This window comes from Archocentrus centrarchus, chromosome 13 (genome assembly GCF_007364275.1).
Source record: "Archocentrus centrarchus isolate MPI-CPG fArcCen1 chromosome 13, fArcCen1, whole genome shotgun sequence".
Taxonomy (NCBI): domain Eukaryota; kingdom Metazoa; phylum Chordata; class Actinopteri; order Cichliformes; family Cichlidae; genus Archocentrus; species Archocentrus centrarchus.
This window is the reverse complement of record NC_044358.1, coordinates 29,945,721-29,967,053: the sequence shown is the minus strand read 5'-3', so window position 1 is coordinate 29,967,053 and position 21,333 is coordinate 29,945,721. Positions and strand designations below refer to the sequence as shown.

At 38.6% G+C, this 21,333-nt stretch overlaps 1 protein-coding gene across 2 annotated transcripts in view; it reads left to right on the top strand.

The window, feature by feature from the left end:
- Positions 1–21,333, top strand: part of gria4a (glutamate receptor, ionotropic, AMPA 4a) — a 117,232-nt gene that overhangs the window by 52,239 nt on the left and 43,660 nt on the right. The window contains exons 6-11 of one of the 2 annotated variants that reach the window (XM_030743850.1): positions 2,986–3,039; positions 3,843–4,001; positions 9,159–9,326; positions 11,118–11,222; positions 12,089–12,199; positions 15,739–15,830. In XM_030743850.1, coding sequence (XP_030599710.1) covers positions 2,986–3,039; positions 3,843–4,001; positions 9,159–9,326; positions 11,118–11,222; positions 12,089–12,199; positions 15,739–15,774 — 633 coding nt within the window. In that variant the 3' untranslated portion in view covers positions 15,775–15,830. Of the gene's footprint in view, positions 1–2,985; positions 3,040–3,842; positions 4,002–9,158; positions 9,327–11,117; positions 11,223–12,088; positions 12,200–15,738; positions 15,831–21,333 lie in introns of those variants that run through there. The other variant, XM_030743849.1, reaches the window with a different exon arrangement.

Genomic DNA, 21,333 nt, shown 5'->3' with positions numbered 1-21,333 from the left:
CAGCAGCCCGCCTGATGCTTTGTGACATCTGGAAAGAAAACAAGATTTGAGTTTTTCCCTGGAGTTCATAGTGTGGAATGAAAAATTGTGACTTCTCCAAGAGCTACATCAGTGTGTGATTGCAGTAATGACAGTAAATTGTCCTATCACACACAGATTTTGAGCATATACGCACACAACAAATGTCAAGGCATGTGCTCGGACACCTTATGGCTGTCTAACTTCATCAGATTGTCTGTCTTGTTTGATGGGTAACTCTTGAGCTGTGACAGGTGGCGTGTCTGTGTGTATTTGTATGTGGGAGTGCACGTATGCAGCCTTTGACTCGGGTTGGAGTGTAACGTCCCACCGGTCCTGCCGTTCATCATTACATCTGACTGTTACAGCCTTAGCAGGGCCTCAATAACAAACAGACTCAACAACACACAAGCATATTCATTAATATACAGGTGCTGGTCATAAAATTAAAATATAATGAAAAAGTTGATTTATTTCAGTAATTCCATTCAAAAAGTGAAGCTTGTGCATTATATTCATTCATTCCACACAGACTGATATATTTCAGATGTTTAATTCTTTTAATTTTGATGATTATAACTGAAAACTAATGAAAACCCCAAATTCAGTATCTCAGAAAATTAGAATATTACGTAAGACCAATACACAAAAAGGATTTTTAGAAATGTTGGCCAACTGAAAAGTATGAACATGAAAATTATGAGCATGTACAGCACTCAATACTTGGTTGGGGCTTCCTTTGCCTGGATTACTGCAGCGATGCGGCGTGGCATGGAGTCGATCAGTCTGTGGCACTGCTCAGGTGTTATGAGAGCCCAGGTTGCTCTGATAGTGACCTTCAGCTCTTCTAAATTGTTGGTTTGGTGTATCGCATCTTCCTCTTCACAATAGCCCATAGATTTTCTATGGGGTTAAGGTCAGGCGAGTTTGCTGGCCAATTAAGAACAGGGATACCATGGTCCTTAAAGCAGGTACTGGTAGCTTTGGCACTGTGTGCAGGTGCCAAGTCCTGTTGGAAAATGAAATCTGCATCTCCATAAAGTTGGTTAGCAGCAGGAAGCATGAAGTGCTCTAAAACTTCCTGGTAGACGGCTGCGTTGACCTTGGACCTCAGGAAACACAGTGGACCAACACCAGCAGATGGCATGGCACCCCAAACCATCACTGACTGTGGAAACTTTACACTGGACCTCAAGCAACGTGGATTCTGTGCCTCTCCTCTCTTCCTCCAGACTCTGGGACCTTGATTTCCAAAGGTAATGAAAATTTTACTTTGATCAGAGAACATAACTTTGGAGCACTCAGCAGCAGTCCAGTCCTTTTTGTCTTTAGCCCAGGTGAGACGCTTCTGACGCCGTCTCTTGTTCAAGAGTGGCTTGACACAAAGACTGCGACAGCTGAAACCCATGTCTGCATACGTCTGTGCTGGTGGTTCTTGAAGCACTGACTCCAGCTGCAGTCCACTCTTTGTGAATCTCCCCCACATTTTTGAATGGGTTTTGTTTCACAATCCTCTCCAGGGTGCAGTTATCCCTATTGCTTGTACACTTTTTTCTACCACATCTTTTCCTTCCCTTCGTCTCTCTATTAATGTGCTTGGACACAGAGCTCTGTGAACAGCCAGCCTCTTTAGCAATGATCTTTTGTATCTTGCCCTCCTTGTGCAAAGTGTCAATGGTCGTCTTTTGGACAACTGTCAAGTCAGCAGGCTTCCCCATGATTGTGTAGCCTACAGAACTAGACTGAGAGACCATTTAAAGGCTTTTGCAGGTGTTTTAAGTTAATTAGCTGATTAGAGTGTGGCAGCAGGTGTCTTCAACATTGAACTTTTTAACAATATTCTAATTTTCTGAGATACTGAATTTGGGGTTTTCATTAGTTGTCAGTTATAATCATCAAAATTAAAAGAAATAAACATTTGAAATATATCAGTCTGTGTGTACTGAATGAATATAATATAAAAGTTTTACTTTTTGAATGGAATTACTGAAATAAATCAACTTTTTTATGATATTCTAATTTTATGACCAGCACCTGTACATACTCTTCAGAATCTCCTATACAGTAGTTACTAGTAATACACAGAAATCTAATATATGTAACTGTAATCATTACAGCATTACAACGCACATAGTCATACAGCTACACAGACACAAACCCACACCAGTAGCAGCATCTCAGACACACAGACAGACAGACAGACTGTTTCTTAATTGGCTTCTGTGCTGAGTGAACAGACAGCCGGAGACACGCGCACAAACGCACACTCCCCATACATGTGTACTGAGACAGGCATACAGACTCAAACACACACTAGTCAGCTCTGCAGAGTTGGCACTGGCTTGTATCCCTGCTCTGAGACAGAGACTGCTCTGTTTGTCTGCCCCTGCCAGCTGCAATCTTTGTGTGCACGCGCGCGTGTGTGTGTGTACATCTGTCTGCGTCAGTACAACACTGTTTATATGTGTGGGTGAGAGAGACAAAGAAAAATGTGAACAGTTTATTAATTAGGTTTACGCCACTTGTAAATCTGGATGTATTCTACTCCTTTGTCGGAATTCCCACAGTGTGCCGCCATATTTTCACTTCATACCCCTTTTACAGATATATCAGTGACCAAAAACTCATGGGTTTCAGATTTGAGCAGAAATATTTTCACATTAGAAGTCATATTGGAAGCTAAATAACAAAAAAAAAGTCATCTGAAGTTCTTTAAATGTCTAAAGAAGCTGCAGAGTTTATAGCCAGCATGGTACCAAAGTCCTCATGATTTTGTCCACATTTAATCAGCATAATAAAATAGCCACAGCACCACTCTTAAGGAAGGTAATGGAGCAAGAGATGGAAGAAATCTCCTTTTTTGTATTGGACTCCCCTGTCGTGCTCTTTAATGCTACTTTTCCCCTGGTTTGCCAAATTAAATACAATACACAAAGTAAAGTTTTCTCTCCCTCTCTCCCTTTTCAGGCTGTCAGTGTGGGGAAACATGTAAAAGGATACCATTACATCATAGCAAACCTGGTAAGAACACTGACATTGGTGGCATTGTTTTCAGCTGTTGTCTTGCTGTTTTCTGAAACATATTTCCTAGGATGTTGGTGTAATGCTTTATTTTAATAGCCTACTAAAGAAAACACAGTAGACACACAATACTAGACACAACAATTTGGAGCTTTGAAGAATTCCTCTTTAAGTCTTTTAAACCAACACTGGGACATGTTGTTACATTGTTGGAGATTTGTTTTGTGTATTCTATTTAGCCAGAGGCTATTATTTATTTTATTTCAAAATTAGTATTTTATCATTTGTCTCTCCTTGATAAATTCATAGCTTTGGGAAGCTGCTGGATCCCAGGCTAGTAAATTTAGTATTGTTTCAACCTTAATTCCTGAAATCTGTTCAACAGCAGTTCTTTCTGGAACTGTGTAAAAGGGTCAAATAAGCTCAGGTCAGGTTAGATAGGCTCTCATTGCTTTTAGCAATTACAATAGCACCAATAGGCCTAGAATAACCCTCACGTGTCTTTACTCGTTACCTCTGTCTATGGTTCTATCCCAAATAGACTCCTCTTTACCACCACTTCACTATGAAGTGACACTCTGCATAATGTCACACTTTCCGCAGTGGAAACCTTGCAATGTTAAGTAGTGGTATGGATAATCAGAAAAACTGAGTATTTGCAATATGGAGAGTATATCGAGCTCAGTGTGTGGGAGGAGTTTTGAACTTTTAGACTCTACATCGTCTGGTCTGGGATGGTTTTTATGTTTATCTGTGTTACATTATCCCAAACAAATTTCTGTCCTGCTTTTTGGCCTACCCAGGGCTTTAAGGACATATCTTTGGAAAGGTTCATGCATGGTGGGGCCAATGTGACTGGATTCCAGCTAGTGGACTTCAGCAAGCCAATCGTCATAAAACTCATGCAGCGCTGGAACAAACTTGATCAGCGTGAATACCCTGGATCTGAAAGCCCGCCTAAGGTAATAAAAGCATGATGTCCCTTCCTTGAACATGCATTTTGGAAACCCGTGTCAGCTCTCAATGCCGGAAACATCGTCATGTGTGGCAGCTGAAATGGTGAAATGAGTTCTAAACCAAAATATGGAACAAAAAATGCAGGATTTCCATTGAGTCTTGCTTCAAAAATGCATAGTATTCAAATAAACAATTATTTGCAGTGCGCACAGACACATTAGTGGCATTGATGTGCAAATGCTCTTTTGTACCTGAAATTCAACACAAAAGCTGCACAGAGAGTTTTCAATCAGGTATCCAGCCACAGGGGGATACACAGTATTTGAACTATTCAGAGTGTGATGTGGTGCATGTGTTATAGCTTCTTAGCCAATCAGAGCATGACCTCAGAATATGGCAGAAATGAAAAAGGCTTATCTGCGATTACGTCTCGAGGTTAACGTGATGCATACAGATTATTCAGACTAAAGACTTCTATGTTATGTCGGTTTAGAATAAAATTCCTCTGTGATACAGAGATAGCTCTCTCACCTTTTTCATGTGTTCTGTGTAGATATTCACAATTAAATCCTTTGATAGGACACTGACCTGCAGCCAGTTGTATATATTTACTGAAAAAATGTCCACTTAATTATTAAAAATACGTCATACTGCAGTTCTCAGCCCTTTGCTATCTTGCTGGAACTGTGATGTATTATTCTCAAAAAACACACAAAAAGATGGCACCGTGTATGTGTTTTTTTCAGCTATGCAAACATATATTTATGGTGTTATAATTAATTATTGGCAGGCTATTATTCACCCAGTCCCAGTGTTAATTGGCTAATCATCAGTTTTAGATTCACCTAATGAATTCTCATTAGTAGATGTCAGGTTCATCAATCGTCCCTTAACATTTACACAACATTTAGTGTGTTAATTGAGGTAAGACTATTATGCATGATTGTGACAGATAAACAGTGAGCATATTTTGATGAGCAAAACAGAAGCCAAACACACCTGCGAGTGCTCTCAAATTTCAGAACTGTAAACATCTTTGTTGAAGTGCATTCAGAGGTTTTTATTTCTTTTTGCAACATTTGCCTTTCCTGCTTTGCAAACATGGAAAAAAATTATTTTAATGATTTGAACACAATAAGAGAAATTACCTCTCGTGAAAACAGATGCCTCCAAATTGCTTCTGGCTAATTTGGGCTCTGTAAAAAAACACTGAGCTCGGTTAACCTTGGGGCAACTGGTAGCCTCAGGCCAAATAAAAATGTGGCCTAATAATGTGCAGTGTGGAAAACGCTACTGGGAATTGTCCCTTCTACACTGGAGGCTGGATTTCGAGCTGGCCATCAATCAAACTCTTGTAACTGCTGGTGTCTCTTGAAATGAGCTTTGCTGGGCCTGGAGATTTAGTTAAAAAGTAACTTGTCAGTACCCTGTCAAAGAAATATATTAACTTAATTAAAATTGTGTCGTTTTACCAGAAACACACATTTTCCCAGTCTCTTCTGTCACATATTTCTTCCAAATGCATGTTAAGAATTTAGTTTGCAACATCTGTGTTAGCAGATTTTACCCTTAATAAGGCTGCCTTTATTTGCGCATTTGTAAAGCATTCAGTGTTTTCCTGACACCTATGCAAAGCAGATTGTATGAAGTAAATTGCTTGTCCAAATTGTTTAAAACCAACTGTCTTGATTTTTATTTCTATTTTCCTTCTAACTTGCCATGAAAAACAAAATTGTTTAATAATCATAAAGATGATAATGATCTTAGTAAACATCAGATTTAGAGTTAAATTCTACTTCTTGTAATTATTGCTGATATCAAATTAATCTTTTTTTTAAATTTACAAGTTAATTTATTATGTTGTCTTTTTCAAGGGAGGGTTTAAATGGTTTTTTTCTCTTTGTTTTTCAACTTCTTACAGCATCCCAACATTTTTGGACATGCTTATCCACGGTAGTTACATGGTATACTCATATCTGTTTTCTTCAGTCTTTTACTTCCACGTGTTGCTGCTTTCATCAGCAGCAAGAATGGGGTACCCTTAGGTTCCTTTTGCCCATTTCAGTCACTGCTGCTGCATGCTGTTGCAATGCAGCGGCTGCAACAAATGTCAGCATCAAGCATTGGACAACTTGTGCCTTACCTGAAAATATAAAAACACACAAAATTCCAGCTTTCTAGTCATTCCTCTTAATCGACTCAAATTTATGGGTTTTTATGGTGCCCTGTTGTCACAAATCATAAGCACCCAAATGCAGGACTCACAACTAAATGAGACAAACAAAAATTTGCCTTTTTATTAGGTGGTAGGTAGCAGTCCAAATAAAAATAATCTAAATCCAAAATGCACAAAGGTCCAAGAAACAAACTTCTAAAGCAAGAACAAAACTTGAGGAGCACACAAGAGTGAATACACAGACTCTCTGACAAAGACTGAAAGGACACGGGGCAATATACACAGAGGGGTAATCAGGAAAGAGTGGAGGCACCTAGGGAACTAGCTGTAACTGAGATTAATCGAGACAATGAAAAGGAAGTAAAATTAAAAGCAAGGCAAAAGAAAAAAAACAAGAAGCAGCATAAACATGCTAACAGACAAAGACTCAACAACAAGATAGAAGGAAACACTGTGGAGACCAGACAAAATTAGAACACAAAGAAACATATAAATAACACAAAACTCCAACAAAACCAGAATCCAAAAGTATCAAAGAAAGACTCAGGCACAGGCATTACTACAATTACAGAAATAAAGAAAAACTTGACAGCCATAAACTCAGAACTCTAATCAACAAAACTCACAGACTATAACTAAAGTGGAAAATGCTTAAAAATAAACCAGAATTCCAAATACAAAAATACACACGGCAGTTATTTTTAATGCTATAGCTTCCGGTCTTAAACCCAGTAAAAGCCATCATTCACAGAGCTTACCTTTCGTACTTACCTTTGTACCTCTGCTTAGAGACAAGGTCTTGCTCAGCCAATCTTGTTCAAGATGCCACTTTATGATTTGGAGAAGTCAGACTCAATAGACAAAATTTCCAAGATTTGTCACTGTTATTTGTTCAAACAAGCATGGTCAGACTAAGATCCCAGAAAAAAGTTGTCAGTTCACACAAAACAAGACCTTTTCATGATGTCCCAAAAATCCCTCCTCTTTCTAAATTCTTGAAATTATACTTTTAAATTTCATCATACAAGGACACATCTTCATCACACTCAACATCCTTGGACAGCTTGATTCTTCTGGCAAGGTCATCAATATTATCAGCTCTCTGCAAAGCAAACACACTTCTGAAAATATAAAAGTACAATCATGCATGGAATTAAGGCATTAAATCTTATGAAATTTAGTTTATAAGTAGATTAAGATTTTATTACTATATTATGTGATCTAAAAACAACAGCAGAGCAATATGCAGAGCTACAAAATGAGGATTGCATCCACATTTAGATCAGATATGGTTTTTGCTTATTATGTATAGATCCATTGTTTACCACTGTTTGTCATCATAAACCTATTGTGTTAGCAAGATGACATTTTATTAAACATAAAGTACAGCTGATGCTACTTGGAATAACTTTAGTTTTGCACATATGTGATTATACCGGACAAAGTCAAATGCAAGTCTGTCCACTTGCAATATTGCTTAACATCACAAAGGTCATTTCACTTGTTGCAAAGCTTTATTGCATACATTTTTTTTAATATAAATATGTTTGAAAAGTGAAAAATATTTTGTTTTCTGTATACATACATTATCCTATTTGACAAGCCACATTTTCTGAGGTGACTGTGTTGACTTAGTGAATTGTAATAGAACTTAAACATTGAATCTGATCCTGGGAATATTATCCATAATTCATCCATAGTTTTTAAAGGGTAATGCTGTTTCTATCTATCCCAAAAATCATTTGTATGCAGCTCCTGACAGAAACAGAAAGTTAGAAAGCTACTTGGCTCAGTTTTGCTGTTTTCTCCTTGATTTGGAGAGTCTTCATCTGTCAGTCACATGCCTAAAGGCTTTCCTTAGTTTCAAAGGGTATAGATAAAAGGACGATGACACGGTTGCATAGCCTTGCAAAACACACCTTGTGGGATACAAATCAAGGGATGTCAATAAGAGAGAAACTACCTGCAGAGGCATGGAAAGTGTTGGCAAAAGTATCTCAGCTTTTCTCAACTGACTTCCCTCTATCCTTCCATTTTCATCTCTCCACTTCTCTCTGCCATGATGTGAAGGCAGCCTGCTGTGTGTTTGACTGCCTCCGTCTGTGTGTGTCCTAGGTGGGGGTGTTGCTGCTGAGTGTGTGGTATTCTTTCCTGCAGCGCTGTGTCTTACCTATAATGAATTTGTCAAGCAGTCTGTCAAGACCACCGTCACTTTGCAGTTTCATTAGAGCACAGAAACTGATAATGTCTTACATTTCATTTGAATTAATGGTAAATCATTTCAAAGGTACTAAAGCCTGTTTTATAATTTAACCCAATGAGACACTAATAAACATTTGTAAACCTCTGCAATTTACATTTCATTATCAAAAAAAAAAAAAAAACACGTTTATGATATATTTTAAGCAATTTTAATGTATTTTTATTGGTTTCCAGATCGTGCACAGTGACTGTATTTAAAAACTATAACTCTGTCTAATCCTGGCACATTTACAGTGATGTTACATTTATAGTCGTGTTGACTGATATTTATTGGTGTTAACTGTAGAAATCACATAAAAACCAGAGCAGTGAGACAGACTGTGGCGCTGGTCACAGTTTGCAGAACGACCATGTTCCCTTATGTAGAGTTATGATGGGCTAAGTCCTTAGAACAGTCTTAATAGCCCTGTTTTATAATGCATTCCTATACAGTTAACCTGGTCTGCTTCACCTCAGAAGATAAATGAGTGGCAGTTCTGTACAATGTATTTGGGTGGAATAAGTGGGTAGTAATAGTTTTTGGGAAAAATACTCTGAAAGCAATATTTCTGACTGAAATATAAACACTTCACACTAAGGATTTTAATATCAAATAATGATGAATCAGGTTTTAGGCACTTCGCGTTATCAGTTACAGATAAGCTTTTATTTGTAGATGTATCTAGATATAAAGTTTAAAGACTTGTCAAAGAGATAATCTTTGTCTTCTCTCTGTTCTTCACAGTATACCTCATCTCTGACTTATGATGGTGTCCTTGTAATGGCTGAAGCCTTCCGCACCCTTCGCCGTCAAAAAATTGATATCAGTCGCCGTGGCAATGCTGGTGACTGCCTGGCCAATCCAGCTGCTCCCTGGAACCAAGGAATAGATATGGAGCGTGCGCTCAAACAGGTTGGCTCAATTTCAATCATAATACAAAGTTTAGAATGGAAAAAGTGTTAAAAGATTCTCCGAAATAGGCACACACAACCTTATCCACACACAACCTTATCCACAAATACATAGACCAATATAATCAACAAAAGAGAGCTGGACTATGTCATTTCTGGAGAAATCACGGGTTGTTGCTGATGCTGGGCTTGGTCTGTTGCTTACTTCTTAAAAGTCGGAGGTAAATAGGTTTTTATTTAAAAAAAAGAGAGAGAGAGATAGTAGCTGATAATTTTATAGTAAAAATCTTTTTAAAAATAAAATGCTTTTATTTTGAAATTCTGAGACACGAAACCATTCAGATACACTCTTAGCTGTGATACTTCTATTTTGAAAATCTCACAGCCATAAAGGTGGTTATCATTCAATTAATAAATGAATTTAAAGCATTTTGTTGAATTCCCATAACTATCTGGGGGCTTTTATTTTTGAAAATGAGACATAGGCCGGGTCAACTTTCCCTAATTAATTGTGGGCTTTTATTATTTTTAAAAAAATCACAATTTTTAAAGTATACTGCCCTTCCATTTTAAAAAGGAGGACTTTTATTTTGAAAATCTCCTGTTAGTCGCTGTCAGGGACTGGGACTGTTGAACATCAGTAGATGTGTATAGGAAAGAGGCAGCAGAAGCAGCTCTAAATTGTGAAGAAGCTTAAATAGTTGATATTGTGAAAATTTATCTTTAAATTGCAGTATGACCTTGCCTGAAAATACTACTTACTTGAAAATACTCATGTTTGTTTCCCCTACTGTAAGTCCATACTCAAAAACACACAGGCACACAGATGGATAGATTGGTTGAAATGTGTGTAAGCCTTCTAATCTTAATCAAATATTTGTCTGGGAGATAGAGACATGCTTTTTTTCTGTGAACAAAATATGCACCAATCAGAAAGACAGAAGAATCAAATCAACCAATCAAATAATGAAAGTCAGATGATCCTCATCAGCTGTCAATTGTTTACACCTGTGTCAGTTAAGCAGCAGTTAAATTTACCATTGCAATGGCATTTCGCATAACTGACAGTGAGAATTGTGCAAAGTGTTGCTCGGCACACCTCCTGAGTGTTATTGACGTGGTTTAAAAACTGCTAGCGCTCCAAAAATCAGCTATGTTTGGGTTTCTTCAATGGATATTTAATTTTTGTATTTGTCATGCTGAGTGAAAAATGTGGACCCATTTATAAACAAAAATAACTAATTAGACTCCAAGAGCTAAAGCCTAAGGATAACAAATGAAGAGCAACCTAAGAAGCAACAGAAAAACATTAAATAATAAACAGAACTTTATGGTCCACAACTCAGAAACACTGGGTCAAAAAGTCAGGACCATGACAGTTTTCACATTAATTGCTCACCTTTTCTACTGTATATAGTAGCTTAGTGGCAGCAGCCAGCATGCCCGCACTCAATTGAGATTTTCAACTTGAACACAAAGTATTCACAGGAGACAGTGTAAGCATGTAATTTGGCATAATAGAAATAAATGACAGATATCAGTCTTAATGATAACTGTGCATCAAATTATTGCTAATGAAAACTCAATTTGTCCTCTGCTGTGGCATCCTGTTGCAGTTTTTGAACCATTTGTTTAAGCACTGCTTGCTTGGCTTCAGTATAAACACAAAAAAGAAACCCAAATGCTCTTCTGTTGTATTCCTGACTGTTCACTGAGTGTTTGTGAGCTTAAGGATTACTTCTGTATCAACTGTTTTCTACTATTCACACCGGCACTGTTGCAATTCATGCAGGTGCGCATTCAGGGCCTGACTGGGAATATTCAGTTTGATCACTATGGTCGGAGGGTGAATTATACAATGGACGTGTTTGAACTGAAGAGCAACGGACCACGCAAGGTAAGCTGTTCTCCTGCATTAAAAACAAAGAAACACTGATTAGAAAGTCAGAAGTCAGAAAAAAGCAAATAAAAAGCAGTTTATCAGAAATTTAACAAATGTGATGCCTCAGCGAGATACATTCATAAATCACAATTAATATGTATAGTATGCTTACTTTGAATTCATGTAGTGCTTAATTGTTCTTGTTTTATCCTTCATTCATAAAAAAATTCATTTACTCCATAATTATATCCATAATTCTTAATTAATAACTTCTGTTTGCAATTATAAATAATGTTAGATTACTGCAATCAATCCAACATCGCAGCTTGTGCATTAATAGCTTTTTGGAGTCTGCATTGGAGACAACCTGGGGTAGATAAAAAAATCTGCAGCGATATAAATAAGTAAAGTTTGAACATAATCTGTCTCCATAAGAGCAAAAAGTAAGAGGATGCGATATAGTTTGAAAGTACTTATAAATTCTCTATACTGGAAAAACACATACATGGAGCCCCTATAATAAAGATATAGCACCATGTTCCAGCATCTCAATTGTTCCTTCGACAGCAATGTGTGTTTATTGAAGGTCCTTGGCTCACACTCAATATCTTCTACAGTTCCAATGGGAAATTTCCTGGAGTTTGCTCAATCTGATTTATCTTTCTCTCGGTCTCATTTTTGCCTATTTCTCCTTTTCATTTCTTTTAATGTTCCTGTTTTGCATTCTCTACCTCCATTGTATTGTTGAATTACATTTTGCAGGAATTTTGCAAGTGTTAAATTGATTAAATGTTCATTAAATGATATTTTCATTGATATTTTCCTCTTATCACTCTCATTCATATTCTCTTACTCCCAATGTATCCCTCTGTTTACCTCAGATTGGTTACTGGAACGACATAGACAAACTTGTGTTGGTCCAGAATGAAAATGCTCTGTCCAATGACAGCACAGCCATGGAGAACCGCACTGTTGTCGTGACAACTATCATGGTAATGTACTATCTGACTGTTTTGATTTCTCCATAGTTTGGGTGCTGTTTGAGATTTGGGTGAAGCTCTCCTTCAGCACTGACAGTCACTCTTTCCAAACTGCATAGCCTAATTGAGCTCTTATGTAGAGACATAAGGTTTATAGTGAAAAATGAAAATTACACACAGAAACATTATTATAACCCCATGAAACAAGTTTTTATTATGCCTGAGCAAGATCAGCAAATGAAAACTGAATAGGGAAAGCTTGGTTTTTCAAAAAAATGGGTTCTACAAAAACAGAGTCGGAGAATTTCTAAATAATAGAACTCCCACTTACAATACCTCCTGTTCCACAGTGGACTCTTGCAAGATAGGGTCAGGATATACACTCACAGCCACTGCAATAGGCACACCTGTGAATCATCCAATCACATGGCAGCAACTCACTGTATTTAGACATGTAGAGCCAGTCAAGATGATGTGACTGAGCATCCGAATGGAGATGAAAGGTTATTTAAGTGACTTTGAATGAGGCATGGTTGTTGGTGCTAGTTTGTTGGTGGTGGCTGTTTCAGAAACTGTTGACCTACTGGGATTTTCCCACACAACCATCTCTAGGGTTTACGAGGAATGAACTGAGACAGAGAAAATATCCAGTGAGTAGCAGTTCTCTGCGTGAAAATGCTGTATTGATCTCAGGCTCGAGGAAAATAGCCCACCTGCTTTGTGGTACCTCCAAATAACCACTCATTACAACCAAGGTATGCAGAAGCGCATCAGTTCAATTCAGTTCAATTTATTTGCATAGCCCAATATCACATGTAAAGGTTCAAATGGATTCACGGGCATAAAAATATATTAACACACAACATGTCCAATCTTGAAGCAGATGGCCTACAGCAGCAGAAGACCACACCAAGTGCCACTCCTGTCAGCTAAGAACAGGAAACTGAGGCTACAGTGCGCACAGGCTCACCAAAATTGGACAGCAGAAGAATGGAAAGACATGTCCTGGTCTAATGACTCTTGATTTCTGCTGCAACAATCAGATGACATGAACAAAATTAAAACATGGATCCATCCTGACTTGTATCGACGGTTTGGGCTGCTGGTGGTGTAATGGTGTGGGGGATATTTTCTTGGCACACTTTGGGCTCCTTAAACAGAGCATTATTTAAACACCACAGTCTTCCTGAGTATTGTTGCTGACCATGTCCATCCCTTTATGACCACAGTTTGCAAACTTCTGATGGCTGCTACCAACAGGATAGCACACCATGCCACAAAATTCAGATCATCTCAGATTGGTTTCTTGAACATCAACAGTGAGTTCACTGTACTCAAATGGCCTCCACATTCACCAGATCTCAATCCAATGCAGCACCTTTGGGATGTGGTGGAACGGGAGATTCTCGTCATGGATGTGCAGTCGACAGATCTGCGGCAACCGTGTGATGCTGTCATGTCATCATGGACCAAAATCTCTGAGGAATGTTTCCAGCACCTTGTTGAATGTGTGCCATGAAGAATTAAGACAGTTCTGAAGGCAAAAAGGCTCCAAACCAGTAATAGCAAGGTGTGCCTTATAAAGTGGTGAGTGTATAATATTAATTTATTTGAAAACTTTAGATTTTACCTTTATTTTCTAGAAGCAAAAGTAAATAATTATTTTTTTAAACTTTTCACTCCTATTTATTGAGGGGTATTTTTGCAAATGCCCTCTAGGTGATTTGTGGCCAATTTCAGTGCAATGAAATAAAGAGGAAGTGGACGTGTGTCATCCATTGCTGCTAATATAGTGTGACATGAATATAGCACAGTTTACTGTGGGGAAACAGTTGGCACCATATTAATATGATTATGCAAGTCTAAAGGGCCCTTTTTATATGTTGCAAGACTCATCTAATGGTTCACAGGATGATTGAACCCTTATATCCACACAATGTGGCTGTCACTTTTTACTTGTGCTCTGGCTCACCCATCTCAGTTTTTTTTTTCTTTTAAGCTTGTACGCTCTTTTTTTTTCTTTCTTTTTCTTTTTATACATTATTGAAGTGTAACGGAAATGCATCTACTGATTACTGATTACGCTCGATCGTAATCAGTCAACACATGCAATCAGTTTTTTTCTAGTTTTCGTAAAGGGAAGTTAGTGTGCACTGTGTGGTTACTGTAGAATTGATAGAGCTTGGAGTCCAGCTCAATGGTTAGGTTTACCTGTCTTTGTGGTCTTTTCGAATAAATTCAGCGTCAGAAAGCTAGGAGAAGTCCAATAAGGGAGTGACACGGCACCATTTTAACACTGAAAGAAAATCAGGCTGGAAGTGGATGAGCTGAATGAGTTCAATAGAGCCCTCACAGTACAGCCAGGAGGGAGTGGCACTTGTCCAGCTGGAAGATTTCACTAATGTCTCATTAGCAGGCAAATCCAAAAGTGACCTCAGATCACATTTAAAAGTGACCTCAGTCCAGTCTTTTCTAATAGCTTTCACGTAGACACTGCTCTGCAACCCAGTTTAATTATTCCTCTTTCTTCTACAAACAAGGATAAAGGAGGGCTAATCGGTGGATGTGTGCACATCCTCTGCTTACATTTGATTTCACTTCACCCATCTGCAGCATTTTTATGGTGGCCATCCCCTTCCTGTAAATGCAATCAGTGTAATTCAATTTGGCATGCAAAGTGATGCAAGTGAAAGCAACTCAAAAGACTAATTTCAGCCCAGAGATAAAACAAGCCACAGATGCTTGAGCTTTAATTCACTACTTTGTTTTAAGGCACATTGCAATGCTTCATCCAGAAAACTCAAATATGACTAAAATATCTGCAACTGTACTTACTGTTGCGCTCATGCAAATACCTATAAACAGCCAACTGTCCAAAGATGTCGATTTGATAATGCAGAGAAAGTCTACAGTGCCTCTGGTGGTCAGATCCACTAATCAGTCAGGCTGGCACAGACCCACATGCTGCTGTAAAGCGTTCACAAGCACTAAATCAGCTGTACTAAGTGTCCCCTATTAGAGTTTCACCTTCAGACATGCACATTTCAACTGGCGACATATCAAACCACACTGCAGTGTTTGATTTGGTGACTAGAGTGAGCTGTAAGTCACACATACAAACACATCAACATGATCAGATAATTAAAATGCCAATTTATGAAAATGTGACAATGATAGCTTCTGTTTTTGTATAGTATGTCAATACATAAATGTCATTTTGGTTGAGGGCTGGTGTTCATTTTGTGTGGTTATAAACAGATGAGTGTAGGGAACAGATTTTGGTAATACTGTATACATGTTTCCAGTGTTTGCTTCCTTCTGTATTGCTCCCCTTCTATGTCTGTCATTCATCTGACTTTCCAGAATGTCTGTCCTCTCAGTCTCCTCATCCCTTTCTGTCTTCTTGCTTCAGTGTAAGTGTACTCACCTCTTTCACCTCCCACACCCTTTGTTTTTACCTCCATGCCTGCAATCCTTGCATATTTCTCTGTGGATGGTGACCTCAGCTGGCCTTGACTAATGTTAGCTCAGCCACCTCCTCCTCTTTGCAGCCTCTGATGATGAGGAAACCTCTGCTGCGACACTGATGCCAAGTCTGCAGACAAACCGACAGACTGAAAACACAGACTCACCTGAGTTGCAGACCCTTGGAAATGACTGAGAACAGAAAAACTGCTAGAGTTTCTCTAAAGGTTTTAAAGGACTGTTCTTCCTTTGCTGTTTTTCTTTATCTATATCTTGTATTAAAAGGTGATTTTTTTTTTGGGGGGGGGGGGGGGGGGGCTCTGATATCATTGATTTGCTTATAAGCAGTTTGCCAAGAAATAATGGCATAGAGAACAGATGAAAAGCAGGCTCGTGGGCCTGTGAGGTTTTGGGCTGACTTGCTTATTGTGCTCCTGTCTTCCTCTTGTGACAAAGCCACAGCTGGATGAAGGCTCTGCAATGGATTCTGTGGCATCTGTCAAGGTTTGGCATTTGGTCGCACAAAGTCACCGGACTGCGGAACAGCACTATTTATTCAGATTCTTCGTACTTTTTGGGGACACCACAGCTACCACCTTCCTCTCTGTTATACTGCCTGCAGAAGAAATTGCCTTAATCAGATTTGTTTTTTTCTTTTTTTTTTAATTTCAAGAGAAGATGTGGGTGGAGAGTGACAGGTCTGCATGTCAGTCCTGATTTTTTTTTTTTTCAGTGCTCACCTTGCTCTCCTCTGTCTTCATCTTTCTGCTGTGTCACTCTGTAAATCTATTCAGTCATGCCTACTCAGTCGACTTTCCTTTACTGTATTTGAGCTCCTCTGAGAAGTTGTTTTTAATCTCTGCACCAAAATAAAAGGATAAAGTAAACACGTTCTTTTAGTTTTAGGCAATATGTTCAGCATTTGTGTGAAACAATGCATTTGTTTATCTTGATTTATTTATGTTGTGATATGTATTTAATGATCGTTTTTGTACCCTACATGTAGAAGAACAAAACGATACCAAAAAATACTCCCACAGCTGACAGTATACTCAAATGGAAATATTACAGTGATATTCACTATCCAAAAGCTAAACTAAACATAATATAAACCCAATTACAGAAGCACACAGTAGCTGCCATATATTTCATTTTCATTTTCACACTACAAAAAAAATATACATGAGTACATGTGCATCTACAAAACCCCACAGATTTCAGAACAAAGATGGGGGCTGATAGTTGGATGTGTTGCCTTTGGCCTTTATTAATGTGCACTTAACTCTACTCTAGATACACCCTTAAGGACATGACTGTGTCTTGTTTATGCCTCTGCTTTATAATTCCTGGTAGTGCATATATCTGATTTCATACTAGTGAAATTCCAACTTAATGTGTCTTCATTTGTATACTTAAACAATTATAATCTTAAAAGAAAAAAAAATCTAAAAATGTTGTCCAAATAACCAAATCTGTAACTAGGCAAAAGTATTGTGCATGGCTGGTTGGTTAGACTTAGTCTGCCTAAATGTCAAATTAGTTGTCTGACTGATTCATTTGTTGACAGACAAACTGACTGACTGTAACTAACAAACTGTTTAGTAGAGTGGCAGTCTTTGTCTTCTGGTCAGTGTCTGGCTGCTCAAATGACTGTGTGATTAACTGCTGAACTGCCCTGCCTTCTGTATGGCTAAATAGCTGGGAGATGATCACGCTGACCAACTGGCCAAAAATGTGACCGGATAGATAATTATGTACTATGATTGCAGTAATTGCTTAATAAATGGACTGCCTGACCAACTGACTGACAAAGGGTGTGACTCACTGACTGGCCTGCTTCTCTGGCCATGTGAATAGATTGCTCACAGGCTGATGAAATGTCTCAGTGGCCAGCTAACTTGATATGTGAAAATCTGGCTTTTAAAATGCTGAACTGATTGAAGGTCTGGGTGGGGCAGGGGCAGTGGGTGAATGAATGGCTGGACAGTTAGGTGGCTGTCTGCTAGGGTTCGTCTTCTCACTAGACTGGCTAACTGGCTTACATAGCAAGTCATTTCTGCCTTTTTGGCATGAGTGTGAAGTGTTTCATGTCTTATCAGCCCCTACCATTTGCTTCTACAAAGCTGTTCTCCCTCTTTCACACACCCCTTTCCATCCTTTACTTGCTCTCTTCTTTCTTCTCCATTTTTCTTTTTTGTCATTTTCTCTCTTTCTCTTAATCTCTCCTTCACACTTTTCCTCTTCTCGTTTCTGTCGTCTATTCTCCTTGTAGCGATCCCTGTTTGTATTCGGATCTGCTCCCTCATCTTTCTTCTGTAGTTTCAGACAGCCAAAACGCCCTGCATCCCTCTCACTTCTGCTAGTCTCTTCCCCATACCCTCCCTTCTTTGCTTTCAGGCTCCTGATTCTTATTTCTTCCTCTCTTCTCCCCTCCCATTTCTTGCACTAACTCATGATGCCACATTAAGCAACACCCAAACATGATGCTTTCTTCCCAGCAGTAAATACATGCACTAACATCTTGTACACACACAAACACACTCACTCACAGCAAGACAAAGTGTCTGGAGCAAACTGATAACAAACCTTAAGGAGGCATTAAAGTGATACACTGCCACTTTTGCTGGAGCTTGAGCTAATATGTGTGTGTATGTGTGTGTCTGTACGTATAGTATGTCTTTTCATGTGTATCGGCTTACAAAAACTAAATTAACTTAACAAAGTAGGCTTGTCAGATTTCAAGCATTTGACCTTGTAAATGCGATGGCTGCATTCTCCTTAACACAAGCTGACTAAATGATTCCCTTTGAGAATCAGTGATTAAAGATGAAGCAAACAAGCACTCAAGTTTATTTGTTTAAGGGAAAGACTTGATAAGGCTCTTCCATTTCAGGGTCAGCAAAGAAACGTGTTTGTGCTTCTGGCTCACTTGGACATGACAAGATCAGATTCACAGAATTAACTATAAAGTTTATATTTAAAAAATGCATTAATAAATAAGCTCATTTGCTAACGCCCAAGAGTTTGATGATAACATTAATGCTGCTGCGCATTTAACATCCTCTGCAGCATGTGTATGAACACTTGTGGATATGATTTTAAGTTATTAAATATAACTTAGACAAATTATATCAGAAATGTTCTCAGTGGTCAGTGGTTTCTATGGTACTGTGAAAAAGACTTGAGCCACTGCTCATTTCTTTGCTAGGAAAATGGGAAATCGATGGAGCAGTTTATTGAAGCATGTGCGACGATACATGGAAATATAGTATTTAAGGCTAAAACTGTTTGTTCAATTCTAAAGACCTTGAAAGTCAATATTTGGTATGACCACCTTTACTCTTCAACACAGTCTGAACTCTCTTAGGCAGCTTTCTTGTAATTTCTTTCCGTAGTATTCAGGAACAGTTTCTTCAAGGGCATTAAAGCTCTTCTTTGGATAGTTTTCCATTGTGTGTTTTTCTATCCAGGTATGCTTTTACTGCATTGGTAGTGTGGAATCATTGTCATGCTCAAAAATGAAGCCATTGCCAGTCAGTTGATTTCCAGATGATATTGCATGGTGGATCAAAATGTGATCGTACTTTTCAAGGGCTCATAATTCCATTAATTTTGATACGATCTCCAACACCACTGGCTGAAATGCAGCCCCAGATCATAACAAAACTGCTACATTTTACAAATGTCTGTAGATTCAGTAGCTTACCTGAAGGGCCAGATGCATCTCTCAGCTCCTGTGTTAGGTCCATCCATCCATTTTCTTCCGCTTATCCGGGGCCAGGTCACAGGGGCAGCAGCCTAAGTAGAGAAGCCCAGACCTCCCTCTCCCCAGCCACCTTGTCTGGGGGGACCCCAAGGTGTTCCCAGGCCAGCCAAGAAATACAATCCCTCCAGCGTGTCCTGGTTGTACTACCGGCCTCCTCCCAGTAGGACATGCCCGGAACACCTCACCCAAGAGGCGCCCAGGAGGCCTCCTAGTCACATACCCAGACCACCTCAACTGGTTCCTTTTGATGTGCGATTTCATTCTTTCAGTCACTACCCAAAACTCATGACCATAGGTGAGGGTAGGGGTCTAGATTGACCTGTAAATTGACAGCTTTGCTTTCACGCTCAGCGCCCTCTTTACCACGACAGACTGGTGCAGTGTCTGCATCGCTGCAGACGCAGTCCCAATCTGTCTGTCAATCTCCCACTCCCTTCTCCCGTCACTTGTAAACAAGACGAGATACTTAAACACCAAGGCGGAAGCCTTCCGCCACTTGGCTACTACCTAGAAATTCTGTCCATAAAAATTATGAATAGAATCGGTGACAAAGGGCAGCCCTGACAAAGTCCAACACCCATGGGAAACAAGTCCGACTTATTGCCAGCAGTAAGTCCTGTGTCAGGTCTTTTTTTTTTCCCCATTTTTTCCCATTTCTGAAGGACATGACTTCCAGATACTGTTCATCTGCTGTATATAGTTACTTTAGGTGTGACACTCCTTTTGTCCTCCACTTGACCAGTTTCCAGAGATTTTTTTTAAGGGCATACTGCACACTGTACTGAGATATGCCATGTTTTTGGCTAATAGCGCTTTAGGAATTCTCTGTCATGTGTAAACACAACACAGGTTCATCCATTGAGTGAGGTACCTTTTTTATGACATTGGTTAAGCCATTCAGTCAGAGAACATCTTAACAACGTTTTGTTGTACAGCACTATGGCTATGTCCATACAAACACAGGTATTTTGGTAAACATAGCTTTCTAGGCATTTTGGCCTTTTGCCTCCATGTAAACATTATTTTGGACCACTGGAAATGGAGCTTTTGAAAAACTCCTCCAAGGGGAAAGATTTTCAAAAACTCTGTTTCTGCATTTACATGTAGACAAGGAAAATTATATTTTTTTTATTACAAAATCAAAGATATGTACCTGTACCTCCTGTATCGCCGATCGTTTTTAAAATGTTGCCGTCTGCACATTACTTTTTGAAAACAAAAGGCATGAGTAAATAATGTATTCACAATACACTATGGGTTAATGGCTAAATATATAGCTGAAGCCTGCTATCTTAGGATTAAAAAAATAGTGCTTCAAAGCTTACTATTTAACATGAAATACCTAATTTGTTAAATCTTTTTGAAAAGGGAAGATAAAAGAATGACAAGAAGTATGTTGTATTTTTCAGCTAATCCCCTGGTTGCCTTCATTCTCATGGACAACTTGTTGTGCTGAGCTAACCATCTCGTGGATGCAGTGTCATAATTAACTTACACAAAGAGTGGTATCAGTCTTCAACTCTAGCTCTGAGCACAAAAGAGAATAAACATATTTCATCACCAAAACATATTTAATATCTCTGAATGGGAATTAACAGTAAATAAGGTCAGTGTAGGTAGTGTTTATCTTTTTTGTCTGTTAAGCTGGTGAATAATGAACTCTGTATAAAGTTGGTGCAAAGTACATATAGTTCCCATATTTTTGAACTGCATCATATTCAACAGAGTCTGCCCACATCTAGAGCGTGCTTTTGATATTTTATTTTTAAAGAATGTAATTGCATCCATCTAATTACAACTTAAATAATTTTCACATTCTTTTTTTTTAAGTCTTTTTTATACTGTATGCAAAAATTCAATTCAATTCAATTTTATTTATATAGCACCAAATCACAACAAACAGTCGCCTCAAGGT